The sequence below is a fragment of the Penicillium samsonianum genome (assembly GCF_028829775.1).
Source record: "Penicillium samsonianum strain IBT 33392 chromosome Unknown utg000001l_segment0_segment0, whole genome shotgun sequence".
Classification (NCBI taxonomy): Eukaryota; Fungi; Ascomycota; class Eurotiomycetes; order Eurotiales; family Aspergillaceae; genus Penicillium; species Penicillium samsonianum.
Window position 1 is genome coordinate 3,436,345 of NW_026643259.1, and position 27,473 is coordinate 3,463,817.

Consider the following 27,473-nt stretch of genomic DNA (forward strand, 5'->3'; position numbering starts at 1 on the left):
ACAACCGAAACAGATGACCATCTTTCTTGGATGCCGGCCATTTTATGGAAAGCCACCTGGCTGGACATGCCTCGCCTTGTCGGTGTTCTTCTAGAGAACAAGACATCAGCCGATATCTCAGAAAACAACCCATCCCGTTTCCCCTCTCCATTATATCTGGCATCCTATCTGGGTCACACGCGCGTTGTTCGTGTCTTGCTGCAGCACGGGGCAGACAGTCGCGTTCGCCGGGAAGGAAAGTACGAGGTATGTTGGGTCGTGCTGGTCGAGGATCGACTCCGCAACAATTTGACAGAAACAGGTTTAAACTCCTGCCCGCCACTGTCTATAGGAGCTGTGGCACTAGCATGATGGTGACGCAACTCCCTGAAGGAACGGAAGTTCCGCGCCAGGAAGTCACTGTTTCTGGTAAAGACGACCACCCCAACGAACAAAATCAGTGGGACTCGGGCTCCAACATCAGGAAGGAAGAGTATCTATCATTGCGAGTGTTATGGTCATACAAAGAGAGACTCGACCCCAACTCCCGAACGATACTGGGCTTGGATACGCCCTTCAAAATGGCGACTCAATGGCTACAACGGTTCCCTCCTTTTAGTGCATACCCTTCATTACATTCTCCCGAGCGTCCTCAAAGTTTAGAAAGTTCGTTTGCGCAGACTATTGCGGATCTTGGAAACTTGAAGTCGACATGGTTGTATCCGTGGGGGCTTATGACTTTAGAAAATATTCTTATGCCGCCTATCGATGATTAGGCATGAAAAGGAAAGTCAAGTTCTTTTTTATTCTGTTACTTTTGTTTTGGCTACAAGATGTGTTCCTACTACAATATCAATCTTTTTTTTAGCCCTAGTTGGCCTGGTTTCATTTACTTTCCAATCGCAAGAAACGCGTTGGCAGACTTTTGTGGTGTAGTGTAGCTTAAGAATTAAATTGTAGTCTTTTTATATATCTTTTTAGATGTATTTTTTGGTAGTCTCCTCAGGTAGTCTTTTTATTGTCTTCTGCGTGAAGATTAAGGTACTTCATCTGAATTTTCTCTTCTTGTGTCTGATTTCTCAGACGCCTCCAAATTCAAGTACACGGTCATGATATAGATGATCAATGGTATTGGGGTTTCTTTTTTTTGGATTTCTTATGTCACATTTTTCTATAGAAGAGCAAAATGGCATCCTTCCGACAAATATTTGAAGAACAAAGTGAAAATATGGCAATATCAGCCAGTTCGATGGTCTGCGAAAAAGCTACTAAGATGGTAAGCTTCAAGTTTGTACTTTGTACCTACATAGAGCTGTTGTCGGTTCGTCATTACTCGTCACTACTTAATTGATACGTCAAGGTTGAAGGATATATTAGCTTTTCATACAATACAATATTGAAGCGGTGCCTCATATATTTTCTCCGGGTATCTCTTCAAATTAAGTCGAGTGTAGTCGGAATCTACATAAATTTGGCCTTTTAGGGACAACCTAACAGTATAAATCTGTACAAAAGTTTGTGTAGGAAATAGTACTCAAAATAAGCTATGATCACATACTATGTAACAGTGAATGCTTGGTTTTCCTGCAAAAAGCCCGATTGTTGTCTACACCACGAAAAGCTGCTGTACACAAGCCCTAATCAGTCCGAATTCTCGAGTTGTTCTAATTTAAATTAGCTGATTGAGGTATTTATTTGTAAAATCTTAGCTACGTGACGAAAAAGTACTTCGGAGAGGAAAGTTGGAGTCGGCCCTCACAGCCCTGACGTTATACTCCGCTATCTCTTATCGGAGTGGGGGGTTTACCTGTTCGGTCCCACGTTCCCTCCTGCGTCAAGCCCCCTTTCTTCATTCTCCTCTGATCAAGATCCTTTCAAGACTTCTTATCTGTTCATACACTCAACCCTAAATTACATACCAACATGGCAGACTCGGAGACCAAACCCGCCGTCGTCTGTGTATTGTGAGTCATACCCCTCCCTCACCACCACTTTCAAGGTCACAACCACACCATATCGTCTATTGATGTGGCGTGTATATGCCCAGAGTCTATATATTCCACCTACCACCTCCTTCCTTGAACCATTGAACTAACAATCTCCCCCTCGGGTCCCCAGCTGCGGCTCCGTCCCAGGCAACAGCCCAGTCCACATGGAAGCAGCCCGAGCCCTGGCCGAAGAATTCCACAAGCACAACGTGCAACTTGTCTACGGCGGCGGCACAACGGGCCTGATGGGCGAAGTAGCACGCGCACTGGTCTCTCTTTCCGGCCCGAAAGCCGTGCACGGCATCATCCCACGCGCACTAGTCAAGGTCGCAACAGTCAACGGAATGCGCGAGCACACCCCGGTGGGTGATGCCAGTGCCAAAGTAGCCGGAAAAGCCGCCGAGCGGGTTGTTAGCTCTGTTGATGCTATTAGTGCCAATGGAATCCCCGAGTCGGAGTACGGCGTTACAACCATTGTCGCTGATATGCATACGCGCAAGCGTCTGATGGCGGAGAAGGTCCTTGAGGGTGGGCCTGGGTCTGGGTTTGTTTCGCTGGCTGGTGGGTTTGGAACTATTGAGGAGGTTATGGAGATGACGACGTGGAATCAGTTGGGGATTCATAAGGTTGCTGTTGTGTTGTTGAATATCAATGGGTACTGGGATGGATTGTTGGCTTGGGTGCGCAATGCTGTCAAGGAGGGGTATATCAGTGCTAGTAATGGGGAGATTCTTGCGGAGGCTAAGGATGTTTCTGAGGTCTGGCCGAAGTTGCGGGCCTATCAGGTCAGTAATGGGCGGATGCAGTTGAACTGGGGAGAGGAGTGAAGCTGCGTTGTTTGATCATCAAACAAATGGGATACGAGTATATAGATGTCGTTGCGTTTGTTTGAGGTTTGTTTCGGGTCTGCTCGGGTTTCGGCAGTGGAAAACTTCAGGCATATAAACGTACACAAGTAGATTACTTCGTTAGAAGAGCCTTATGAATTGATGACTGAATAACTGAGATCATTGGACGCAAACACAAGACAAAGCATAATCAGGATTTCATGTCTATGCGAATCATTAAACCAAACTAGACGATTATGAATCAACCTCCATGGACTCGCCCTCCGCACCAGCGGACTCACGCTGCTCCAGCACCTCAAGCAGCGCAGCCGTGTCCTGACCCTCGTACAGCTTGAAGCTCTCCTTCTTGCCATTAGTCACACCGACAACACCAACAGAAGTATTGTCCACCGTAAGCTCCTTATCCTGAGACAGTGTCTCCTTTAGCGCGCTCAACCCATGCTGGATCAGCTCGTCACGACTGCAGTCCTCGAACTTGTCAAGGTTTCGCTCCAAATACGTACGTGCCATCTGCGAACGGGCACCGATGGCACAAGCAACCATCTCGTGTGTCAGTCCGGAGGGCTGGAACTCGAACAGGTGCGGGCCAGCCTCGTCAACACCGGCAACCAACAGACCCACACCGTACGGCCGTTTCCCGTAGTGCTGGGTGTTGGTCTGCGCGCGGTCGCCGATCTGGGCAACGATTCGGTCCAGGGGGATGGGCCGGCCGTAGGTCATCTTTGAGCCGAGGGATTGCTGCTTCATGAAGTTTGAGAGGACGCGGGCGTCTGATGCGAGGCCGGCGATGGCGATCGCCATGTGCGAGTCGATCTCGATGATCTTCTTCTGGTACGAGGAGAGCTCTTCTGCGTTGCGCTAGAGGGTGTTCAAATGTTAGTTTTGACGGTTTGATCTGTTCGTTTTCTGTTGTAGGTCTGCGAACCTTGAGTCCAACTAGCACGGCATGTGTCTTATTCACCAATCCCACGACGACGGATCCTTGCTTCACTGCTTCCTGTGCATATTCCACTTGAAATATCCGACCCTGTGGAGAGCTGAGTACCTTCGAGTTAGCAACTGATGAATCCGAGGGAGGTCGGGGACCTGGTCTTACAAGGTGACGGCATCGTTGTCGTAATTGTTTCTGAACATCGCGGCGGAAAGGGTGGGATAGATATCAAAGCAAACAGAGAAATTGGATTCTTGTTGATAAATAGAGATTCAGGAACAGCAACTCAAGAATCCGAGGGATAATCCGGTGATGGAGGGAGAATGGGGGAGCTGGAGTAGGCAGTAAAGTGACGCGGTGTGAAGCATGAGCTGTTGGTGCCTGAGGCCCCAATATCCAGTGACCTTCAGGCGCCAACGTCACTCGTTCTCGAGCTCATCTCCAGCTTGTCGCTCTACTGTCCTTCTTTGATTTCCTGCACTCGGCCAATGGGGCTGTCATTATTGATCTGCTCTTGATATTGTCTCCTGGTTTCACCCAGTTCAACAACTCCTACCCCTCCCACCTTTAGTCTCATCGACCGGCATTCGGCGTCTCCGCAATCATGGCCGCTGGACTCAAGACCATCATTGCCCTCTCCTTTGTACGCTTCGTTTCGCTGTTCGCCTGACTTCTAATTATTTGCTAACATATGACCAGGTTCTCGCAATTGGCTTCCTCCTCGTTATCCTCTCTTCCGCGCTATGGCACAGATACTGGCCGCTGCTGGTGGTCGGCATCTACGTTGTTGCGCCGCTTCCCAACTGGATCTGCCAACGATGCGCAAACCCAGATGATTTCATGGACAGCTCGAGCAACTCCGCGATGGACTTTGGACGGTTCATGACCGGATTTTTGGTTCTTACTGGCATCGGTACGTCGTTGGTTCAACAACAACAACCCCTCTTGTGGGACATATCATCCCTCGACCGGTCGGCTCTTGGTGTCTAGACCACACTATGTCTAAACTACTTGCCTCATCATTGCGCCATTGATGATTATTCAACTGACCTGTCCCCTAGCACTTCCTATCGTCCTCGCCCGCAGCGGCGCAATCGAGATCCCAGCAATGATCATGTCGATTATCGGAGGCCTATTGATTTATGGCACCATTATTAGTTTCTCAATGTTCTTCCAGGAACAGGAGGAGTTCTGATCGCCCAGACTGGATGAGGCGCGGGGTTGCCAAGGACTATACCTATACTGTAGGCCAGTGGGCCTCGCGACATCCGGCCTTCATGATGATATCTGTTTTTCTACTGCTTCTTTTGATTTCAGCGTATGCTTGATATGCTATGTATGAGTGATTTGGTGCGGGGTGTGCCTCACTTTAAATGGCGATGGCTCCAATACCTGGTTGTGCTACTCTAGGTGTACTATAACCCAATGGATATAGAGATTTCTTCCGAAAATTGAGGAATCCGAATATACATAGCTTTTAAAATTATTCACAATCATTCCCTATTAACTGGTGCATTTAGTCTGATCTATGGTCCACGTGACCGCGCGCGGATTCGGCGCGTGCAGAGATTCGGAGATAACAGCAGATCAGCTTGGACACAACACAACTATACAAATTGATTCACTATGCTGAACCCATGAAAGGTCTTTCCGGGACCCAGATAACAAGATGAATGTCTGGTCAGGATCCATTCCTCTCAGCTCGGGCTCCAAGTTAGAAGGTAAGCCATACGCGTATCGCATCTTATTCCTCGCTGACCACTTGACCAGGGATTCGACTGGTCGATCCGCATTCCTACTGGCAGTCCGAGCTATCCAAAGAGTCCCAGCTCAGTCTCCGCAGCTTTGTCAACCCAGCACTCATCCCACTGCATGCACGCGCCGGTCCCAACCTCGAGCTACACACATCCCACGCGGAGACATCAAAATGGCTCCAGAGGAAGCTAACAGGCGCCCTCTGGCTAAATGAAGAAGATCCAGCACTCCAACAATCCTTCCAATGCCCAGTCGGTCTGCTAGTCAGCGTCGAAGGCAACACTAAATCAGGCAACGCAACCACAACAAGCCTATTAGTCTACGGCGTGTTATCGAGCGCAGCATCATGCACACGACCACCCACCCCACCACATTCATCCCCCTCCGAGATACCCGGTCACAGCAATACATCACAGCGTGCTCCCTATGAACTCAGAATCTACGCCGCACCACTATCAACTTCAAGACTCACCCAAGCCCAAGCCTACCCATCTCCACCACCCTCCAACCCAGACCAACCCGTCACCAATCCGCGCTGCGCAGAGTTCCTACCAGACATAAGCTCACCCAGCCCCAAACGCAAAAGAGTAGCAACACTCTTCGAAGTAGCCGCACAGCACCACCGCCGCGTCCGCCAACGAGGCGGCGAAGCCGTCTCACAACTAATGGCATCTTCACGACCTCTCTCCTCATCCCAGAACCTTCAAACACTCCGCATCAAGCGCGAGCCCGAAGAAGATGGTCCCACCCTCCCATCCCTCGACCGGATCGTCTCTCACCGCTCCCGATCCGTCTCTATCGGAACAGGTCTTCATCGCCCAGGAAGCGTACGCGGCCGCGCAACGCCAGCCCTGAACGCCGATCCACAAAAGCGCGCACCAACACCGAACCCGTTCTTAGATTCCGGCCCGCGCCGTGGAGCCCAGATTCAGGGCCAGGGCCCGTCGTCTCTTTCGGTCTCCGAGGAGAAACCGGTGTCTGCGCCCGGCTCACCGGCTAAGGATCCTGATACAGTCATTGCGGAGAACAAGAACCTCATCACGCGCACGATCTTGACTTGTATGCGTCTGTATGGATTCCACCGTGCGAATATGCGCTCTGCGTCGATGATCAAGCCGCCAGGTGGTGCTGCTGCGGAGAATGAACCTGATGTCTCGGGCACGACGCCAGCGCCGGAAGCTTTGCGTGCTGAAACGCCTGCGCCGGGGAGCACTGCCGATGATGATGAGTTCAAGGCTATGTACCATGCGACGTACAAGGCGGCTGCTTTTGCCCTCCGCAGGTATTTGAAGCAGGCGCCGGGGTTGGCGCCTTCAGTCTTGGAGAAGGAGAAGGCTATGACTTGTATTGATGAGTTATTGAGGTTGTTCTGCGAGGAACACTGAGGGGTTTGGAGGTAATGTGGATAATGGGGATTTTTACGATTTTATGAATGCATATCTGGGGTTTGGTGTTCAAGGAGCGGTTCTGCTTAGGGCATTTGTTTTTCTGTGCATAGCTGCAATGATACTTTTCTCTCGATAATGTTTACTTCTAACATTTACTTAAATACCTATGGTATTCCAGGCATCTCAAAGGTTGTCCAGATTGATATTCCTAATTCGAGACCACGCGAAACGTAAGAGAAATGTAAATGAATTCATGCTAAAGCGCCAATCCCAGCCAAAGATGCGGATGCAATAATGCATCCTGGCAAAAAGTCATCAGAGCAAGGAAATCGAGTAGAATACAGAAAGACGAGTTATAGATTGAAACAGCCTGCCTCACAGTGCCAGATTGTAGGTGTAGTCATCTTCGATGTTCTGAGAGACCCAGAGTACGATCGAGCTAAAATGGGAATAGCATTGTTAGCACGCAAGCACAACTTCACGCCGAATGAAATCGAATCAGACAAGTAAAACACATACCTGAGCATAACAAGACCATTCGCCACAATATTCGCAATTCCAAAGTAAAGCGTCTGGATAGGATAATCCTTGATGAGATACTTCAGGACCATAACCGTCTGCGGAGAAGCGAGTCAGTAAACCAACCCCCAATACCTACACCCTACCTACCCCACAGGGGCAGAGGTAGTAGAATAAAAAAAGGATACATATACATACCACACTCCCAGCTAAACCACCAGCAAGCAGCGCAAAACCCAAAAACAGCACGAATCTCGCCTTCCACGCAACCCCACTCCCGCTGTAACTAAAGCTATCAGCCTGCAGGCGGCTCTTCTCAATCGAGTTGATAACCAGCATCCCCAGCGCGGAGCAGATACCGGGGATCCAGTCGACGAATTTGATATGCACGTCTGAGCCGTTGCGCGGGCTGCGCGAGAATGAGGCGACATCGACTAGGAAGAAGAAGCCTGCTGCGAACTATTGTAAGGGTGGTTTTGTTAGCTTTTGATTCTGAGGATCTTTTGGGTTTGGTTTGAGGTAGAGCTGAGATTCAATTCCATTTCATTTTGCTTTGGCTTCGAGCTTGGGGTATCGCGACGAGCGAGTTGGTCTCGGGTGGAGGTGGAGGAGGGTGGATCGGATGCTTACCAGGGCGCCTGCGACGTAGACGCCGCCATTGCGGACGGCGGAGTTATTCAGCCATTCTGGCTTGGGGAAGCGGAAGAGTCGGTTGCTTGAGCTGTCCATTTTTGGGATGTGTGGGGGATGGGGGCTTGGTTGAGGGGATGTTGCTGGTGAGAGCTGGAGTCTAATGACGATGTCTGGGTGGAGAAATGTTGTTCCGGGATATCTATGGATATCGTCAAGCAAGGGCAATATGAGTTCTAATCTGTAGTAAATTGATTTCTGTTTCTGCTTTTCTTGAGATCTCTCATTAATAAGCTACGGTATAGTATGTATTTGTGTTCTCTAGGGTATACTGTCATAGCAGCAACATAGTCTAAGTTAGGTAGCATAGGGACCGAACGTAGATACATAGATTTAGGAATTGGGATTTCAGATTGATAGTCGACAAGAATAGTCGGCCGCTTATGCAGCCTCTGTCCTTGACGACCTAAGACTTTAATAGTCTGATGTATTTGGACCAAGATGATATTAGGGATGTTATATGTAAGGACTCTCCGATTTGTTAATGTCTTTTTGGTATCTTTTCTGAGGTGTATACGAAGGCGCCGACTTTTCTATGTTAATCTTTGAAACTCATGATTGCATTTAATGTAGGACAAAAGCCTATGGGTATGTACAATTAAATATATGCTTAGACCACAAAAAATCAGGTTGTTCGATCATGCTGATGCAACCCTAAGGCAACCAAGTAACCAGGGACCAGTGCAGAACCATTTCGGGCATCCGCGCATCAAATGATAGCCGGTATTCACCAGCAGTGAAGCCTAGCGTCGTCATCACAGTGCTCAACGCAGATGCAGTAACAGCCTAGGTGCCTGTCGCACTGCGAGCGCCGCCCTTGGCACGACACAAGGCCAGTCCCAAAGGACGGACTCGTGTTCAGTGGGTATCTTGCTGCCCCTGTGTCTTTGTGTATTCTGACTCTTACAGTCCAGTCACCACTCACTCCATTCATGCAGAGACATCGATCTGGTGGGACCGCAGCTTATCCATGATAACATCAATGCCGTCCATGTCCGCGGCGTCGGTCTTATCGGTGGGATAGCCGTCAGGCAGGCTCTTGTTCAGCGCATCCAAGGCGGGCTGGTGGTTACGGACTGCGGAGGAGATGGCATAAATGGCCTTCTTGCGGGCTGCGGGGTTGGATTCTGTAGTGGCGAGGTTGACAAGAGTAGGGATTTCGTTTAGTTCGACGAGCTGGCGAATGTGTTAGTCATTGTGATTGTCATGCTTGGTGGGTCAATGGGAGTGTTTCATACCTTGTCCTGCGCCTTGGGGTTGTTCTGCACGGCTGTTCCCACACACCAGGCCGCCATGCGTCTGATCTCGGCCTCGTCGTGCTTAAGCAGCTCGACAAGCGGCTTCCATAGATTGAGCGGGACGAGATTGTTCGCATTGTCAATTCCCTCAATCATCTGTTCGAAGTTGTCAAATGCGATCAACTTGTTCTCCAGGTCGGACTCGTTGTCGTGCACGACCTCCATCGCGGCCCGCATCAGGTCAGCCTCGGAGGGGCCGCCAAAGAGTGTGTTAACCATTTGCGGGGTCAGGTTTGACGCAGATGCCGGGAGATTCTGGGCACTGCCCTCGCCATCGGCGCCTGCAGATGCCTGAGAGTTGGCGACACTCCATTTGAGGAGCTTGTTCATTTCGGGGTCCATGGTGGGCTGGCGGGGTAATTGGTTGCTGGCGTGTAGGGTGTATTGCTTTTGGGGGAGGTTGAAGAAGAAGAGATTAGGAATAGAGTGTATGTAGGGTCGAAGGTCAGGAATTGATTTGTTGTATATCACACAGTATTCTTGCAGTGGCGATCTTCTATCAATACTTTTCTACAGTTGGAAAAAAAACCAGCTGACATAATCTGACATCTCGGCCAGGGAGGGAGTGCTCTGGGCGATTCGCGCAGCGACCAGCGGATTCGATCATGTGACCCTACTAAAACCTTGGAAAAGGAACTTGGACTGCATAGTAGACTACAATATAGAAGATGATATTCCCACATGAAGAAGCCTTACATCACAAAGGCGAGATCCATAGTTTCCATCCCAAATTGTTGAGCTACAAACACTATCAACCATATGTGATTCGAGTCTTGGCCTATGTAATGCCACTGATATTTGATCCATATTCGGATGTCACTGGAAACCTGAAGCAGAGACAGACGCCTTCTAGTCCATTCATGGCAATGACCGAAATAAGAGGATCTAAAAGAATGCTACCACCAAATTTTGTTTCGGTTTGAATAGTGCTAGCATGAGTGTGATTGCCAATGGCTTATCGGTAGTTTGCTGAACCGTTGGAACGGATAGCTTGGTGGGCCTAGCTATCTCAGACTCGAAACTAGGCAAGTGACTATGGTATTTTCATTTTAAGGATGTAGAATCAAAGCCAAGTTGACTGCTGCTTGTCTTTTCCGGTAGTTTATCAAAGTAGGGAGTACCTTGGAATGTACTAGAATCTGGTTATCAACGCCGAGTCTCTCTGCCAAGATATATTTTCCAAGGGGCTTAAAGTTCAAATTCGAAGAACTTTGTTGCCAATGGAGGGGTCAAATGGCAATATTTTCTGCCAGGGAGGTGGTTAAAGTGGGCTGACTTATTGGGCTGACTTATGAATACCATTCTAATATATGTATAATCAGGAGATGCATAGAATAAGACAAAGTCAGGGGTACTTTGTCGTGGTCAGGTTAGAAAAGAGAATGTACAATTCGTACTTCCCAAGATGTCACGTGACACTAACTCACCGCCTCACCGTCACAAGAGGCTTAGCTGTTCTCCTAAGGCCCCCGGGGGCCCTAGAGGGAAATGGCGGTAACAAGCTGGATAAATTGTCTGACAGTCTGACGGTCTGAGACTCTCCGGCCGTATTATCCCTTATAGGCCTTATATATGTGTGTGCGTGTCCACTTCCAATAACCTTGGAACGGGTGTCTACCCCAAGGGCTGAAGTCTGGGTCTGTCCTATACTTAGAACACCTACGCCACGGGGAATCCAGCAGCCTACATAGGCATTTGGACTACAATTGTAATGCCTTTTGTATGCCTTGACATGGTCATTGTAATAACTGTAATACAAGTAAACACTCTAAAGTGCCTTAACCCGGTCAAGGTACGTGTCCCCCGTACCCAGAAAGGTCTGGAGGCTCACGCCCCCCCAAGATCGTCCACGCAATGCTTTAGGTAGACAAGATTGAAGGAATCAAAGAGACAAATTCGAATGAAAAATAGTTCTGCCTTATTTCTTATTAACTTACTTTGTATATAAAAAAGGAAGAAAATAGCCCAAAAGGTAGATCGGAGGGGGTCAAAATCGAAGGCCTCAGGCAGCGCACAATCCCAGCCATCACAAACCCCCTCTCCACTCTTCTCTCTCACTCTCTTCCTTCTTCCCTTCTCCCCTAATCCCAACTATATCTCCCTCTAACCTCATTCCATCTTTCTTTTCTTTTTCCCCCCTTCTCCCCCAGGTTCCTTGTTTAATCTGTCACAATGGAGGGTATGTTATTATTGATGTGGCCACATCAGCAGCTTCCCCGGAAGCTGCCCCCCCTGTTGCCACAGCTTTGAAACCATATTTGCGAATGACAACTAACCGGTATATCTCATTATAGAAGAAGTTGCTGCTCTCGTCATCGACAATGGGTATGTGCTATGCTTTTCCCCCGGAGCTTCTGCCTTGTGTTTGGGGCTGGTCGCCAAACCAGCCCGGTCGCGGTCGTCGCCACCCCTAATCCGCCCACGACCGCAGATGAAATCCATCCCAATGGCTTTCAATCTCCATCCACAACTACCAGATGGCGCTCCAAAAACTACAAGAACTATGATACTGATGATTTGCGATGTAGTTCGGGTATGTGTAAGGCCGGTTTCGCCGGTGACGACGCACCACGAGCTGTCTTCCGTAAGTCCAACCCCACAGAATATGACACCCCTCCTTTGCGAAGGCCGCCATCCCACCAACCCTTGCGTCGGATGGCTTCCCCTCTTTGCTCGGCTGGGAAGAACCTTGAATCCGAGAATCAAATAACTGACAAAATTCAACAGCCTCCATTGTCGGTCGTCCCCGTCACCATGGGTAAATAATCCCCCCCTTTTTGGCTCGTTTTGGACGTATGCGCCATATACAGCCAATTCGATCACCAAATGAAGCAAAACATACTAACATGGGCGCAGTATCATGATTGGTATGGGTCAGAAGGACTCCTACGTTGGTGATGAGGCACAGTCCAAGCGTGGTATCCTCACACTCCGTTACCCCATTGAGCACGGTGTTGTCACCAACTGGGACGACATGGAGAAGATCTGGCACCACACCTTCTACAACGAGCTCCGTGTTGCCCCCGAAGAGCACCCCATTCTCTTGACCGAAGCTCCCATCAACCCCAAGTCCAACCGTGAGAAGATGACCCAGATCGTGTTCGAGACCTTCAACGCACCCGCCTTCTACGTCTCCATCCAGGCCGTTCTGTCCCTGTACGCCTCGGGTCGTACCACTGGTATCGTTCTCGACTCCGGTGACGGTGTCACCCACGTTGTCCCCATCTACGAGGGTTTCTCTCTGCCCCACGCTATCTCGCGTGTCGACATGGCTGGCCGTGATTTGACCGACTACCTGATGAAGATCCTCGCTGAGCGTGGTTACACTTTCTCCACCACCGCCGAGCGTGAAATCGTCCGTGACATCAAGGAGAAGCTTTGCTACGTCGCTCTCGACTTCGAGCAGGAGATCCAGACCGCTTCCCAGAGCTCCAGCCTCGAGAAGTCCTACGAGCTTCCCGATGGACAGGTCATCACTATTGGCAACGAGCGCTTCCGTGCTCCCGAGGCTCTGTTCCAGCCAAACGTTCTTGGCCTTGAGTCTGGCGGTATCCACGTCACCACCTTCAACTCCATCATGAAGTGTGATGTTGATGTCCGTAAGGATCTGTACGGCAACATTGTCATGGTAAGAAAACCCTCCAGTCACAAACTTTACAGGGTTCCCATTAACAATATATCACTTTTTAGTCTGGTGGTACCACCATGTACCCCGGTATCTCCGACCGTATGCAGAAGGAGATCACTGCTCTTGCTCCTTCTTCCATGAAGGTCAAGATCATCGCTCCCCCCGAGCGCAAGTACTCCGTCTGGATCGGTGGATCCATCCTGGCCTCCCTGTCGACCTTCCAGCAGATGTGGATCTCGAAGCAGGAGTACGACGAGAGCGGTCCTTCCATCGTTCACCGCAAGTGCTTCTAAGCTTCTTGCAACACTTTTCTACTCGTATTCGCTCGTACTTTCCTGGTGTATCAAAAAGCAGGATGGAGGCACTGGTGGATTGCAAGCGTTGTTGGACTCGCATTATCAAGCGGATAGCCTGAAAATGGAATCTCGATTTTAGTGGAATAGAGTCGGTCGTTTTCTTTTTGTTACTCTTTACCTTACTCTTTACCTCGATCTCTCTATCCATCCATCTCTGCTTTGAACCATTTTACCTTTACCCTTCCATTTTTTTTTCTTCCCACTCAAATCCGCTGTCCCGTCCACCTCTCTGATTGTTTTGTCTGGACGGGTCTCTGGCGCTGCGGCGAGAACAGTGTACCTGTAGGGCGAGGATGTATATGGAGTTGGTTGGCTATAGGGATTAGGTTGTCTTTTTCCTTTTCTCGACGTCTTCGACGTCTGTCTTTGTTCTAGCCCCTTGCCTTGTTTTCAACTAAATTGCCCGACTTTGTAGTTTTTAACGTGACTTTGACCTTCAAATCTTCCTTGCACTGCTTTCTTGTATTCAACACGTTTCTACGATTGGAATGTAAATGGAATCAGGCCGACGGCTAAAAAAAAAAATTTGATATTGTAGTATGAACACATCCTGCAGCCAAAACAAAAGTAACAGAATAAAAAAAAGAATACTCCGTACTGACTTGCCTTTTCATCCCTGAACTATAAGAATATTTCCAAAAGTTATGAGCCCCCACGGATACCAATCATGTTAGCTTCAAGTACCCTTGGGCATTTTTCAAAATCTGTTTTCCAATGTTCGTAAGAACCTGTTTAAGAGAACTTGAGTAGACAGGCCTTGATCTTGTTGGAGGGGTGTCTGCAATTGTTGCAGAAAGTTCTCGACTTGGGGCTAGCAAGGCTTCTTCAATGCCTCCCCATACGTTTCCTCATCCTCGCACTCGTTTGCCCTGAGGGTAACGTCCAATCTGAAGTGGGAAATCGAAGGGCCCATCATTGTGGACGTGGTCAAATCCCATTCATCCCTCAAAATATTGCAGGGCAAATCCTCGTCATGGATGGGAGACGTGTATCTCATCATCACCGAGTGCAAATTGAGTCCCAGCTCACGGCAATTGTACATGGCGCGAATGTAATCGCGGAACATTGCCACCGTAGTGAATGCACATGGTTCCTTGTTCATTTTCCGTACTTCGGAGGGGATGGCTAACCCCTTCTCCTCAGCCTCTATAGGAGCTGACTCAAGGCCCTACAGTCCAGGGAACCGCTTGCTACGGTGCCAATGCACGGTGGTTTCGATAGGATGGTATGCGTCGTGTGTCTGATGGGGGCCGAGCACTGATTTCACAACGTCCTTCGGGGCTCTCATCCATGGCGGCAGGTGTGCGTCATATACGACGGCAGCCTTCTTCATTGCTTCAACGCTCTCGACATGACTCCATACGTTTGCCGTGTGAATGAGTCAGGAGAAATCATATTGTGGCCAGTGATGATACGAGGAACAGACATTTGAAGCAGTTCGTTTGGAGGATCAACGCCTCGGGCTTAAAACGGTAGTATTAGTATCTAAAAGCTCGAGATTCACTGTGTATAGGTGTTTGTCTTACTTGGATTGTGGCGTGAGCGCAAGTAATCAAATGCGAACGTTGTGTTGGGAGAATGGGCCATTTCACCTAGGTTCTCATCGGATGGTTTTCTATATAGAGACCCCAAGATTAGTATAAAGAAGATCTTGTTATGGTTATCCAGGCTCAACTTACTGCTTTGCTTTATATCGCAGCCGAAAGATATAACCGACGATGCCGGCAATGACAAGCAAAACAAAGCCAGCAACAGCCAGGAACTGCTTTATGGCAGCAGAAGGGAGGTTAGGAGGAGTGGTGTGAGAGGAGGGGTTGGAAAGGATTCAGTGAAGTTTTGAATGAGAGTATAGGTGGTTAGAGAAAAAGCTAGGTGAGAGTAGAGTGAGGGGAAAGTGAGAAGGGCTAGGAAGGAGAAGGGGTGAGGAAGGGAAGGTGGCAGGTGTAGACTCAATGAGCTAAGTTTCTGCTTTGGGGAGTTGCTCTGATTGATATAATAGGAGCAAGTTGGAGTATCAACTCAGCGTTATAGCACACCGGTACATCAAAGATTATGCATAGAAAAGTGCTTTTTACACCTTCATATACACCTAAGAGGACATCAAAAAAGACATATAAGAAGAGCATCCAAACACAACACTGGAAGGTTCTTACATAAAACATCCCTAATATCACCTTGGTTCAAATAATCAGACTGTTAAATTTTTAGGTCGTCAAGGACAGACAGAGGCCGCATAAGCGGCCGACTATTCTTGTATGTAGATCAATGGAATTCTTTCCAAACAGTATATACATATGTATAATTTCATGCATCATGTAGAAAAACTGGCGTTAGTTCGGGACGCATCCAAAAGCCCTATATTATGATGGGCAGCCAGGGAAGAAAGACGGGGAATACGAAGAACCAGAAAAAAAGAAGCAGTAAACAAAAAAATCTATAATATAGATAACCCAGGCAAATCATTTTCTCCATCCATATATAAAAAGCATCACGCATCAACATCACCATCAACATCAAATTTTAACGTCAATATCGTAGATATTACGCAGACCAAGACTCAAGTCCAGACAGCACACAACCCTCTTCACCCTCGGCGCGAGCACGCAGTTCACCAACCCGGTAAACAGACTCACCAGCAGCCTCGAAGGTCTGACGGATAGCGGCCTCATGGGCTGGGTCAACGGCAATGATCATACCAACACCGCAGTTGAAGGCACGAGCCATCTCAACAGAGGAGACGTTACCGGCACGCTGGAGCCAAGTGAAGACGGAAGGCTGGGCCCAGGTGCTAACGTCAACCTGAGCGGTGAGGGTATCGGGGAGCATGCGGGGGATGTTCTCAGTGAGACCACCGCCGGTGATATGGGCGAGACCCTTGATGGCAGAGCCGTGAGTGTTCAGTGCGCCGAGGATGGACTTGACGTAGATGCGGGTAGGGGTGAGGAGGGCACGGCCAACGGAGACGCCGGCGTCAAGACCGGGCATGGAGAAAGGTGCAGTGTCGGTGTAGCTCAGGCCGGCACGCTCGACAATCTTCCGGACGAGAGAGTAGCCGTTGGAGTGGGGGCCGGACGAGCCGAGGGCGAGAAGGACATCGCCGGAGCGCATGTTTTCTGTGTGGGGGAGGATGGCGCGAGCGTTGTCGCCAGTGGTGTTGATAGCACCGACGGCGGCACCGACGGCGTCGTAGGAGTCGTCAACGAAGAGGCCGGGCATCTCGGCGGTCTCACCGCCGATCAGGGCGCAACCGGCTTGGACACAGCCCTCGGCAACACCGGTGACGAAGGCTGCAGCAGTGGGCACGTCAAGGTGACCGCAGGAGTAGCAGTCCAGGAAGAAGAGGGGCTCGGCACCTTGGACGACGAGATCGTTGACGTTCATGGCGACGAGATCGATACCGACGGTGTCGTGGATGCCGATTGAGTGGGCGATCTTGAGCTTGGTGCCGACTCCGTCAATGGCTCCGATTAGGGTTGGCGAGTGAGGGTGGTAGACGGAGTTGGCAGCAGGCAGAGAGAAGAGGCCGCCGAAGCCGCCGATGACGGCGTCAGTGCCGGGGCGCTTGGTGCGGCGGACGGAGCTCTTGATCTGGTTGACGAGCTCGTTACCGGCGTCGATGGAAACACCGGCCTGGGCGTAGGTGAGCGAGGTGTTGGCGGTCTGGCGGAACGCGCGGTGGGCAATGTCCTTGCGGTAGAACATGTCCTCAAAGCTGATGGTCTTGATGCCCTCATAACTCTTAGCAACGGCCTCCTCAAGGGTTGGGGCGGTGGCCGTGGAGGCGATAACACGGCCTCCAGAGGTTTGCAACTCGTTTCCAGACAGAGTTGTGCCAGCGTGGAAGATGAGGGTTCCAGCAGGTTCGGGAGCCAGAGTGATGGTCTTGCCCTTGGCGTAAGCGTTGGGGTAGCCGCCAGCAACAGCAATGACGGTGGTGGAGAAGTTGGGCTCGATCTTGATCGAGACACCGTCCAGCCAGTGGTCGGCACAGGCCACCATGATCTGTGCAAGATCGGTGTCCTTGCTGAGCAGGGGCAGCAGAGTCTGGGTCTCTGGGTCTCCACCGCGGACGTTGTATTCAAGGACCTTAGGTCCGTTCTTGGTCATCATGAGACCGGTGAACAAGATACCAACGAAGGGGAAGCCTAGACAAAATTAGCAACATGCTTTGGGAATGCATATTTTAATCAAACGTACCATCCTTTCGCATTCCGTCAACGGAAGGCTGGATGATGGTCCGGTCAATCTCATCCACAACCTCCTTTGGCGCAATGCGCGTAGGCGCATAGCAGCCCATGCCACCAGTGTTAGGGCCCTGGTCTCCATCGAAGATGCGCTTGTGGTCCTGCGCTGGAGGAAGCGAGCGAATAGTATAACCGTCACTGAAAGTGAGGATACTCAGCTCATCACCCTCCAAGCACTCCTCGATCACGACCTCGTTGCCAGCCTCGCCGAACTGGTGGTCCACCATCATTTCCTTCAAGGCCTTGTGGGCCTCCTCTTTGGTAGTGGGCATGATCACACCCTTACCACCAGCCAGACCGTCAGCCTTGATCACCACATTGTGCGACACAGAGTCGAGGTAGCGACGTGCGGACTCGTAGTCAGAGAAGTTTCCGAATTCGGCGGTGGGGATCTGGTGACGCTGCATGAAGTCCTTGGAGAAGGTCTTGGAGCCCTCCATGCGGGCAGCAGCCTTGGAGGGACCGAAGCATCGAATGCCGACTGTTTTTGAAAGCCATTGTTAGAATTATTCAAAGCAATTGGTACAATGGAGGAAAAAAAAAGATCGAAAAAAAAAGAAAAAGGTGGCATGCGTGACTCACCAGCCTGGAAATAACCCTGGATGCCATCAACGAGAGGTGCCTCGGGGCCTGGTACCACGAGGTTCACCTGGTTCTTCTGTGCGAATGCCACGAGGCCGGGGTAGTCGTCGCCCTTGACATTGGCATTGGTGATCTTGCTGTTGGTACCCATGCCTGTGCCACCGTTTCCGGGAGCGACATAGACAATGTCGACCAAGGGGGACTCGCTCAGCTTCCAGGCGTAGGCATGCTCACGGCCACCATTGCCGACAATGAGGATGCGCAATTGTTCGGAGGCCATGGTTGGAGAAGCGTCTCGACTATGGTAGTGTTAGTATTTAGTATGTAGAGAACCTCCGCGGGGTATGTAGTGCCCCTCCATTAAGGAAAGTGAGTCTTGGAGCAATGGAACTGGGCCAACAATTGGGAAAGACTTGAGAATAAGAAAATCCACACTTTACTCACCTCACAGAGACCTGAGAAGCAACTTCCAAGGTTGTATGGGGGAATGGGAAGATCGAAGATGTTAAACTTTCAACTTTTTTTCTGCCCTCCGGCTGGGTGTTTCTCCGACCCCAGAAATTCTAGCGATCTCGGGCAAATATTTTATAGTTATAATTAAAGGTGGATATTAAATGGATCGAATGTATTTGAATGCATTTGAATGGATCTGACAGTTTAGGACAGATTTTATATGTTTTATATTATAGTATTAAGACTAGATAATTATCAAGTGCAGGATTCTATACAATTGCAAATGAATAACTCTTGTACAATATAAGTCTAAGAGATGTCGTATTTGTAGTCATTTCATAGCACTATAGTACACTTGAGCTCAATTGAAATATGAAATATACACATATATCAACAAAAACCCAATATCCAATCCTCCTACCGTCGTCTCATCATTTCCACTTTACAAAGTATTTTCTCTCCGATATCAAATATTGACACCTCAGGCATTCAGGCACCAAGATAACAAAGCGGTGACCCTAATCTTCCGGCAGAAAAAAAAACCGGAGAGGCAATTCCCAAGGTTCGCCCGGCGGCCTATTGACGGCGTTCTTGAATTCTCGAATTCTCGATTCGACTACATTTCGGGGACTTCTACATTTATACCCTTTCCCAAACTATCCGTCGACAGTTGACCTGAATGCTTCGGACCTCTTTGCGGTCTGTGTCAGGCCCTTCAAGCCGACATGTTCGTCTCTCCTGTCTAGCGCGCCCTGGCGCGCTCAATTTGCGCCAGTTTCACCGCATACCTGCACTCCGTACCGATTCAGGCGAACTCAAGCCGGAAACCAATTCATTTGACGCGTTGACCGAGCCTTCAGTGCCACTGCCGCCCAAGGTATGTTCTCCGATCCAAAGTACAACGTGAGATCCTGACAGTGTGTGCTATAGGGTCGGATTCCAGAGACAGAAGATGCCGCCTCTTCTAAACCCCAGAAACCCCAGCTGTTGCCACGTAAAGCAAGACAGCTCACTGCTTCTGTATGGGCTGGGATGACTACCTCACAAAAAAATAATTACAAACAACGGCATACCTCAGAATTTCGCAAGTTCAGGAAGTCAATGATAGCCGACAGAAATATTACACTCACCCAAGCAATAAAGTTGGAACTGGAGCGGGTCAAATCAATACAGTCAGAGGCAACACCGTCAGAGACTGCCCTATCAGACGCCGCATCGTTAGAGACCGCACCGTCAGAGGCCGCACCGTCAGAGGCTGCCCCGTCAGAAGCAGCACGGGTGGAAGCAGAAAAAATCAAGGCCTTGCAACGAAAGGTTATGGCAACGGATATGGAAGCCAAGCGGGAAAGAAAGGCCAAAATTAAGGAGGAAAAACGGCTGGCTAATGCCAAAATTGAGGCTACAGACGGCCCAGCAGATACGCCAGCAGTCAGTGCACCCAAGAAGAGCACACTCAACTTGAAGTCCACTAGCAATGTTGTGGCTCAAATATTGGAAACCAGCTCCAAGAACGTACCCAAGGAGGAGAACGAGAGGGAAATTCTTGATTTTATCAAAGCCCACATTACGTCTAAGGACCGCGGGTATCTTTCCTCAATGGACCCTGACCTGAACTTAAAAAGTGAGTTTTGTGCTCTGACATAACTGTTGAATGTGGGCTAATCTTGTACTCAAGAGGTGCCTGTCCCCATGTCTCCTGTCCCACGCGTCGCCTTTGGTCTCGACCGAGTGCTTTTCAAGTGAGTTATTGAGTCTACCCTATTACTGATCGATATACTAACAGCGGACAGTCCCGGTGTCTACCAGCTACGTGACCCTCGGTCTCTTGTCTACAATTTCGACCCCTACCTGGATCAGATCATGCCCGTGACGGAATTTGACTTCGATACCTTGAAGCCGTACGTCACCTCCTCTCAAGATGTGACGGCTTGCGAAATGACCAAGAAAAATGAAAAGAAGTACTACGGCTCCTCGTCGAGCATGACTTCAGTTCTCGCTCATTTCCATTATCTTCTGTCCGCGTGGCGGCCCGTCGACACTAGCAAAATTTCTCGGGGTTTCGAGGACAAGCAGCAGACCTTCACCCGTCTCCTTCGAGCGCCGACTGCAATGTTCCTCCGTTATAAGGAAAAGGAGGATGTCTACGCCATTGACGCGGACAAGGAATACGACTACGCTAATATTCTTATGAATCTGGGCAAGTCAATGGAGAAGCAACTCACACTGCCAAAGGATCAGTTTGAGCGCTACCGCCGCAGTGATGCAAACAAGATCACTGCTGAGGAAGAAGCAAGCATCCCGGAGTCATACCACTACAGCACCTCAGGCAAGTTCCTCTTGCGGTCGCAACTCGACGCATACGATCCCAGACTGCCAGGTACTGGCATGTTCGACTTGAAAACACGTGCGGTGGTTTCGATCCGCATGGAAGCCACGGAGCATACGCGTGGGATGGGCTACGAGATCAGACGCCGCTTTGGCAAGTGGGAGTCCTACGAACGCGAATACTTCGACATGATCCGCGCCGCCTTCCTCAAGTATTCCCTGCAGGTGCGCGTTGGCCGCATGGACGGCATCTTTGTCGCGTATCACAACATTGAGCGCATCTTCGGTTTCCAATACATCCCTCTCGACGAAATGGATCAGGCTTTGCACGGCACGAGCAACACCTCACTCGGAGACAGAGAATTCGAACTGAGTCTCGGCCTGTGGGAGAAGATCCTAGACAAAGCAACGCAGAAGTTCCCCAAGAAGTCTCTCCGTTTCCACTTTGAGACCCGCGAGGGTGCCACACCCTACATGTACATCGTGGCGGAGCCCGTCACGGAGGAGCAGATTGATGCCATCCAGACATCGAACAAAGCCCACATCGATGCCATCCAGGACCGCCTCCTCAACCCGAATCACTTCGTCGACAAGAGCGCAGAAGCAGCCGTGGGGTCAGCCGAGGAGCTAGTCGATGATCCAGAGGAGCTAGCCGAAGACGAATCCCTCTATCCAGACGAGGACTTAGCCGAACCCGAATCCCTCTATACAGAGGAGTCATCACCACCCGAACCCATCTATCTAAAGGAGGATCCCTCAGCCCCATCCCTGGCGGACACGCTCTTCCCCAAAGAGGAAGGCGAGGAAGAATCCGAAGCCGAAGCGTCAGAACACGACCCCTCCCTCGAGCACCCGGAAGCCGAGACGGACCCCTTGGACAACACCAAGACCATACCCCTGCGCCCTGAATTCGACGAGAACGACCACGGCGAGAACATACTCGGGATGACACTCGTCGTGCGTAGCAAGGTGAACGGACAACCCGTGGAGCGGCCGACGCGGTTCACTGCGTCAGATAATTGGACGATTGACTACGAGCTTAACGAGCTTGATGTGGAGGAGACTGAAAATGTTCTGCGGGGGTGCAAGAAGCGTCGCAATAACGCATTGAGAAAGAACGTGCAAGATCATGAGGCTAGTTTCTTCACGGTTTTGAAAAGGGTGACTCAAAGAGGGCGTGCCTGGCGGAAGCGTATGGACGAGAAGGACCGTGAGCGTGGGATTCTTGTTTATAAGAGTGCTAGTGAGTCGTGATTTCTATAACTAGGTGCACAGACTTGTGCCTAGGAGAGGATTGGGAGTGAGATGGGAATCCCTTTTGTAAAGTATTAGATTAATTCCTCTCCCATTGTACTATATATGAGTTGGCTTAGATATACATTCATGGCGTTGGTTTTCCTACATTGTGAGACTGAATGCTTTTTGGTTGGATCTTTTTTGTTCTTGTTCAACTATGTACAGATATCGGTGCCTGTTGGGGATCTGAAATATATATGGGATTGATATTATATATTAACCATTGGGCTTTTCCATTCTTTTCTTGTGGACTTAAGATGTACAAATATAAGACGTATAAATATGAAGGTTGTGTTTTATAGCATCTATCTACCATGCAACTCTCCAGACAAAATACGCCCAAACTACTCAGTCTCACCCGAGACCAGGAAACCAAATAGAAAGGAACAATGGTGTTTTAATGTCTATCCAAACAGTATCCAAGCCAGAGCGAGGAACAAGCACGAGAAAACACCCCCACAATGAATATCAAACAGCCTCAGCCCCAGTCCCAATTAACATTAGCCATGCACGCACAGGCGCCACGAACTCGCAAAACGAGGACAGTTTCCAATAAGAGTAAGAGAGCAAAGAACAACAGGCCGAGCGATAAAACTGATTGGAGGATATTGATTGGAGGATATCGATTTCGTTTGTAAGAGAGATATTGGCAAATGGAATTGGAAATTGAAAATGAGTAAGTATGGAACGCCAGGAGAATGCGGTGTCTCTGTAAAACGAAATTGGAACGCCAGGGTATCAGTGCCGACTGGCCGGTTTCGAGAAATGGGAATTTGGATGGGGTTGGTGGGATATGAGTTATGAGTTAATGGGTAAAATAAAATATGCTTCACAGGAAGAAAAAGAACAAGGGTATGCAATCGAAACCTGGTTCGTCGTATATATGTACTGCAAGAGCCAGACTTTGTTTCGTGTTGGGTTGAGGTGTGGAGGATGCTGTACAAGGTGGAAGAGGAGGTATTTTGATGGGTTGATGGGGTGTAAGGAAGGCTACTGGAGCCCTCCCAAGTCAAGCTTTGGTGGTGCCCAGTCTAGCTGAGGCGGCTTGTCATTGTTGACGCACACAGGCGAGGGACGCACTGCATCTGCACGGCGACGTTCCCTCAACGCGGTCCCGCTGAGAAAGCCTCTAAGTGTAGATGAGGCGACGCCGTAGGCGCTTCGAGTACTGCCAGCGCCTATTGAGGCATTGCTGGAAGAACTGCGTGCACTGCGGACGCTCTCTGCCTTTCCGACTGCCGGGGGCACGGCTGGAACCGGGAGAGCTAGGCGAGAGGTTGAGGTCGAAGAACCATGACTGGATGGAGCGAATTGTGTAGGGGCGGCGGTTTGAGGGCGGCGGGTATTGGATGGAAGGCGTTTTGGTTGGATGGAGGTGGGCTCGATGTTCGACGAGGACTGGGATCGGGTGTCGGATGCCTCTGAGAGTCGGATGACAGCAGGAGACTCGTCTGGTGGCGATGATGTTCGGATCTCATCTGCCGACACGGACACGTCGAATTTGAGATTGTCAAGCATCGTACCCAGGCTCGCTGCTGTTCCGGGTCGTCCATCGCTGGCAGCATCATCAATTTCCTCAATCCCATGGGTAATGTTGTAATTGCGGAGGAGGTATCGATTAAGCCGGGACACCTCAGCGTCCCATTTCTCGTTCAGAGACTGCAAGACTAGTTCAACGTTGTGGTTGGCGAATGGAGAGTTTTCCAAGGCTGAGGCGACACTAGGCGGCGGTGCTTTGCTCAGTCTGTGCCCTTGCCCTCCTTGACCAACGCTCATCGCTGCATATAGAGAGCGACGGACCGAGTTCGCAGTGGAAGATTGATTGCTGTTGCTAGCCTCCCACCGAACATTATCAACCTCTCGGCGTACTTTGTCCAGTGACAGGACTCGATCCCGGTCCATGCAGGAGAGAGTGAGAAGGGAGCGGTTGCACCGAAGGCCGTTGACCAACACCGTAAAGGATTGCAGGTTGATATCGTTGTTCTCACAGTGTACTTCACGTAGCGAATCATTCTCCTCTAAGACCGAGGCAAGCGTATTGGCACCCTGGAGACCGAGTTTCTGGTGTTCAATTCTCAGGACCTTGAGAGATGTGTTTCTCTTAAGGCCAGTCAGTGCAAGATTAAGACCAATGCCGAAGCGTGCAACATCAAGGTGCGCATTATCACCGCTAATATCCAAAGCCTCAAGAGTCTCATTCTCCTCGAGCATCACCTGCAACGATCGGCAAGTCTCAGGGCTAGCATCGTATGGGAGGGAAGCCTTCGAAATATCCAGGAACTTGAGGGTGCTGTTCTGCCGAACCGAGTCCACCAGCTGACGGAAATGGTCCTCTTTCTTGAAATCGATCATGCGCATTGACAGATGCGAGGGGGTCTGATTCTTCGCAATAGCGTTGAAAACGTGAGAGCAGCCGTTGTCAATGCGGTTCTCATTAACATGCAGATGCAGACTGCGCGGGGAATCAGGTCCAACGGACATCGAGTGCATGAACATAGCTACGTCTTCTCCGGTCAAACCACACTGATCAAGACGAAGCACACGAAGGTTTCGAGAGCGATCGCTAGCCAGGTAAGTAGCAATGGCATCCACGGTCTCGCGGTTGACAACCGTCCGACTGAGAGCCAGCTCTTCGAGTCGCCAGTTGAACAGCATTTCGGCCGTGATGAGCGGGTCGGTACCAGACGTCCGTGAGATGCGAGATAAGTTGATTTTGCGGATTTGTCCAAAGTAGCCGATGTATTGCTGGAGTACATCGGGATTCAATCGGCCCTGCACGCCTGAGATGTTGATTGCCTCGAGTGTTGATTCTTGTGCGACGATAGTCGACAGAAGAAGGTCTAGGTCATGCACGGATAATCCACAGTCCCCGACCTCCAGAGCTCGCAGGTGACTACGTCTTTGTGACGCCGCATCGACAAGATAGTCCAGATCCGACTCACCCAGCTTGATGCCGTTGAGCACAACCCAGTCTACGCTTGTCAATTCTCCTCGGCGGCACACGGGGAAGATCGCTTCTGGAATCCCACAACCTGGGTCACGAGTACCCTTGTCGAGAGTTGGTGTCGGTATCCGTGTAAGGCAGTAAGAGAAGTCGAGTCGGCGCAGCCATTTGCTCTTGAGAGCTAAAGCTCGAACCTCTTGCGAGAGAACAGTCAGATTCGCCTGGCCTGGAATGTGCACGGAGGCGCCCCCTCGGTCGAGATGGACGTCGGAATCCACACCATGAACATCACGAAGGCCCTGCAATGCATCGAGATTGACTCCGCGGAACGAGATTGACCGGAAGAATTCATTATAGCGAAGTGTGCGCATGACCGCAATGAGTTCTAAAGCGTTGTACCGCGGAGTTTTTGGGGAAGCAGGCTTCAGGAGACGGAAGCATGGAGCGTCCTCGCATTCCTGGTCGATTGTGTATCGAATATTCGATGTGTCGATGTCATAACTGGCGGAGTAGGCGACCAACGTTCTATCGAAGCATCCATAATCTTCATCTAAAGCAACAGGCGGGAAGTTGTCGTCATTTTGCAGTTCTTTCGGAACAACGAATTCGTACGGCTGTCTGATCCACAATGGACGGAGATATTCAGTATGTTGTCTGATCCAACAAGCGACTTCAACGGAATGGACAGAGGCCAAGAACACATTGAATGATTTCTTGAGAGGAACCCTAAAGGTCAGATGCAGGCTGTCGTCACCGTACTCCATGGACAAACCAGTCAGGTTCATCAGACCAAACGAAGTACCGGCCTCCCAGTCTGACAAGGATACGACCGATGATCGATTGGTTGTCTTCTGCATGGGCAGCAGATGAAGCTTGTGTGCGCCAATGGCAAGATAACAGCCCGTGGGCGACAGCTTGGTCAGGTCCTCAGAGGAAGAGCGGGTGATTGACTTGCTGGACGCGATTTGAATGACCCGGAACATGCGGAACACCTCCGGGTCGTAATCTCGCTCGTGTTCTAGCATACGAGTTACATACTCAATTGATCCCCTGCCAAATGGCATTGGAGAATTTGCTCTAGCCATCTGGGCGGCTTGGCGAATGCCCACCATCCAAAGGTTCAATTCCTGCAGATCAGATGTCTGCATTTGAACCAACGTGGCTTTGTTCGTGCGCTCATCGAGATAGGCCACTTCAACCGATGGGGATAATCGTGCATCCTCCAACATGTAGACCGCAATTATGCTGTTTAATGGGATTCCGGCCGATGCATCTCCAGACGCCATGAATTGCATGTCCTGCAGAGAACTGACTGAAGCCACTGATTGACGATGGGAAGCTGGAGCCCGGGTATAAGAAGCAGGAATAGAACCAAAGACATCGGCGGCTTTGCCTTGGTTCTTAAAGCGAATGAGGTGGGTATCCGTAAGGACCAAATATTGACTCTTTTTCCTCCACATGCCTCCAGTCGTCTGAACTTCCCCGTGGTGGAGGATTGCAGATGACCAGATCCCATTTCGGGGACTGGCCATGGTTTGCTCATCTGTCACCGAGCCGACGGAGGCACTCAGAGGTTCATCATCTTCCCATGAGTGCAATGACCTCAGGGATCCAAAAACCGAGGTTCTCTTTTTCTGCAGCGACTTCCTCCGCGGGCGAGGTGTTGTTTCATTGACGGGTGTGGATGCTGACCAGCCAGCGGTGTCGGAGCCTGCCGTCCCAGGGCGGCGGTTATTCGATCCATCGGACCCTATATTAGGACTGTGAGACCGGCCGAAGAAGCCAGAATTCCGTCGGGTTTTCTTGTTTCGGGTCAAGATATCATCCGAGGGTGTTCGGTCATGGAGTGGAGGCCGGAGGGAGGTCGATACTGTGAGAGATGGACTGAACACGCTCAGGCTCTTTCTTCGTTGTCGTTTGCCGATGATTTCAGCCATGTCTGGTTCGGTGGGGGGAACTAGTGGTACAGAAGCAGGGGCGAGTTGTGTAAGGTGTTGGGAGAGTAGCGGCGCGAGTGTACTGAGAAAGGAAGCTTATCTCATCGACGACCTCAACGTCGTTCGTACTAATTCAATTAGCAGTTTGAAATGTCATGACAGGCAATATCGAAAGTGTGAGAGGGAGGAAGAATGGAGCGGAGAAAGAATGAGGGGAAGGTAGCACATACTGCAGACTGTCACAGCGCCATGAGAAGCAATTAGCATGCAATTGCTAGAAAAATTATTCCCTATATCTATGATAGGTCTTTC

At 50.1% G+C, this 27,473-nt stretch overlaps 12 protein-coding genes across 12 annotated transcripts; 6 read left to right on the forward strand and 6 right to left on the reverse strand.

The window, feature by feature from the left end:
* Window positions 1-350: 350 nt before the first annotated feature.
* N7471_001303 (uncharacterized protein) lies at window positions 351-755 on the forward strand (the record flags this gene model as incomplete). The annotated part of the gene is made up of 1 exon (XM_057274024.1): window positions 351-755. One exon carries the CDS (start codon window positions 351-353, stop codon window positions 753-755), a length of 405 nt encoding a protein of 134 aa, XP_057142203.1.
* A 1,147-nt stretch (window positions 756-1,902) lies between these two features.
* Window positions 1,903-2,794, forward strand: N7471_001304 (LOG family protein; the record flags this gene model as incomplete). Its single annotated transcript, XM_057274025.1, has 2 exons — window positions 1,903-1,943; window positions 2,098-2,794. The coding sequence occupies 2 exons, from the start codon at window positions 1,903-1,905 to the stop codon at window positions 2,792-2,794; spliced, it is 738 nt and encodes a 245-aa protein (XP_057142204.1).
* A 255-nt stretch (window positions 2,795-3,049) lies between these two features.
* Window positions 3,050-3,949, reverse strand: pre5 (proteasome core particle subunit alpha 6; the record flags this gene model as incomplete). Its single annotated transcript, XM_057274026.1, has 3 exons — window positions 3,050-3,673; window positions 3,741-3,852; window positions 3,912-3,949. The coding sequence occupies 3 exons, from the start codon at window positions 3,947-3,949 to the stop codon at window positions 3,050-3,052; spliced, it is 774 nt and encodes a 257-aa protein (XP_057142205.1).
* A 401-nt stretch (window positions 3,950-4,350) lies between these two features.
* On the forward strand, window positions 4,351-4,941 carry N7471_001306 (Vps55 family protein; the record flags this gene model as incomplete). Its single annotated transcript, XM_057274027.1, has 3 exons — window positions 4,351-4,389; window positions 4,446-4,659; window positions 4,808-4,941. 3 exons carry the CDS (start codon window positions 4,351-4,353, stop codon window positions 4,939-4,941), a joined length of 387 nt encoding a protein of 128 aa, XP_057142206.1.
* Window positions 4,942-5,415: 474 nt separating this feature from the next.
* Window positions 5,416-6,886, forward strand: N7471_001307 (uncharacterized protein; the record flags this gene model as incomplete). The annotated part of the gene is made up of 2 exons (XM_057274028.1): window positions 5,416-5,467; window positions 5,517-6,886. The coding sequence occupies 2 exons, from the start codon at window positions 5,416-5,418 to the stop codon at window positions 6,884-6,886; spliced, it is 1,422 nt and encodes a 473-aa protein (XP_057142207.1).
* A 232-nt stretch (window positions 6,887-7,118) lies between these two features.
* Window positions 7,119-8,160, reverse strand: N7471_001308 (UPF0220 family protein). The gene is made up of 4 exons (XM_057274029.1): window positions 8,039-8,160; window positions 7,607-7,867; window positions 7,409-7,506; window positions 7,119-7,328 (listed from the first exon to the last, which is right to left on the reverse strand). Exons 1-4 carry the CDS (start codon window positions 8,135-8,137, stop codon window positions 7,265-7,267), a joined length of 522 nt encoding a protein of 173 aa, XP_057142208.1. The 5' UTR covers window positions 8,138-8,160; the 3' UTR covers window positions 7,119-7,264.
* An 868-nt stretch (window positions 8,161-9,028) lies between these two features.
* Window positions 9,029-9,738, reverse strand: fes1 (Hsp70 nucleotide exchange factor FES1; the record flags this gene model as incomplete). The annotated part of the gene is made up of 2 exons (XM_057274030.1): window positions 9,029-9,274; window positions 9,337-9,738. The coding sequence occupies 2 exons, from the start codon at window positions 9,736-9,738 to the stop codon at window positions 9,029-9,031; spliced, it is 648 nt and encodes a 215-aa protein (XP_057142209.1).
* Window positions 9,739-11,568: 1,830 nt separating this feature from the next.
* act1 (actin) lies at window positions 11,569-13,317 on the forward strand (the record flags this gene model as incomplete). Its single annotated transcript, XM_057274031.1, has 6 exons — window positions 11,569-11,575; window positions 11,691-11,721; window positions 11,925-11,980; window positions 12,124-12,154; window positions 12,253-13,024; window positions 13,087-13,317. 6 exons carry the CDS (start codon window positions 11,569-11,571, stop codon window positions 13,315-13,317), a joined length of 1,128 nt encoding a protein of 375 aa, XP_057142210.1.
* An 874-nt stretch (window positions 13,318-14,191) lies between these two features.
* On the reverse strand, window positions 14,192-14,482 carry N7471_001311 (uncharacterized protein; the record flags this gene model as incomplete). The annotated part of the gene is made up of 1 exon (XM_057274032.1): window positions 14,192-14,482. The coding sequence occupies one exon, from the start codon at window positions 14,480-14,482 to the stop codon at window positions 14,192-14,194; it is 291 nt and encodes a 96-aa protein (XP_057142211.1).
* A 1,439-nt stretch (window positions 14,483-15,921) lies between these two features.
* Window positions 15,922-18,486, reverse strand: ade1 (bifunctional aminoimidazole ribotide synthase/glycinamide ribotide synthase; the record flags this gene model as incomplete). Its single annotated transcript, XM_057274033.1, has 3 exons — window positions 15,922-17,525; window positions 17,578-18,105; window positions 18,207-18,486. 3 exons carry the CDS (start codon window positions 18,484-18,486, stop codon window positions 15,922-15,924), a joined length of 2,412 nt encoding a protein of 803 aa, XP_057142212.1.
* An 852-nt stretch (window positions 18,487-19,338) lies between these two features.
* Window positions 19,339-22,238, forward strand: N7471_001313 (Pet127 family protein; the record flags this gene model as incomplete). Its single annotated transcript, XM_057274034.1, has 4 exons — window positions 19,339-19,536; window positions 19,590-20,280; window positions 20,335-20,398; window positions 20,450-22,238. The coding sequence occupies 4 exons, from the start codon at window positions 19,339-19,341 to the stop codon at window positions 22,236-22,238; spliced, it is 2,742 nt and encodes a 913-aa protein (XP_057142213.1).
* A 1,032-nt stretch (window positions 22,239-23,270) lies between these two features.
* On the reverse strand, window positions 23,271-27,161 carry N7471_001314 (uncharacterized protein; the record flags this gene model as incomplete). Its single annotated transcript, XM_057274035.1, has 1 exon — window positions 23,271-27,161. One exon carries the CDS (start codon window positions 27,159-27,161, stop codon window positions 23,271-23,273), a length of 3,891 nt encoding a protein of 1,296 aa, XP_057142214.1.
* Between the last annotated feature and the right edge of the window lie 312 nt (window positions 27,162-27,473).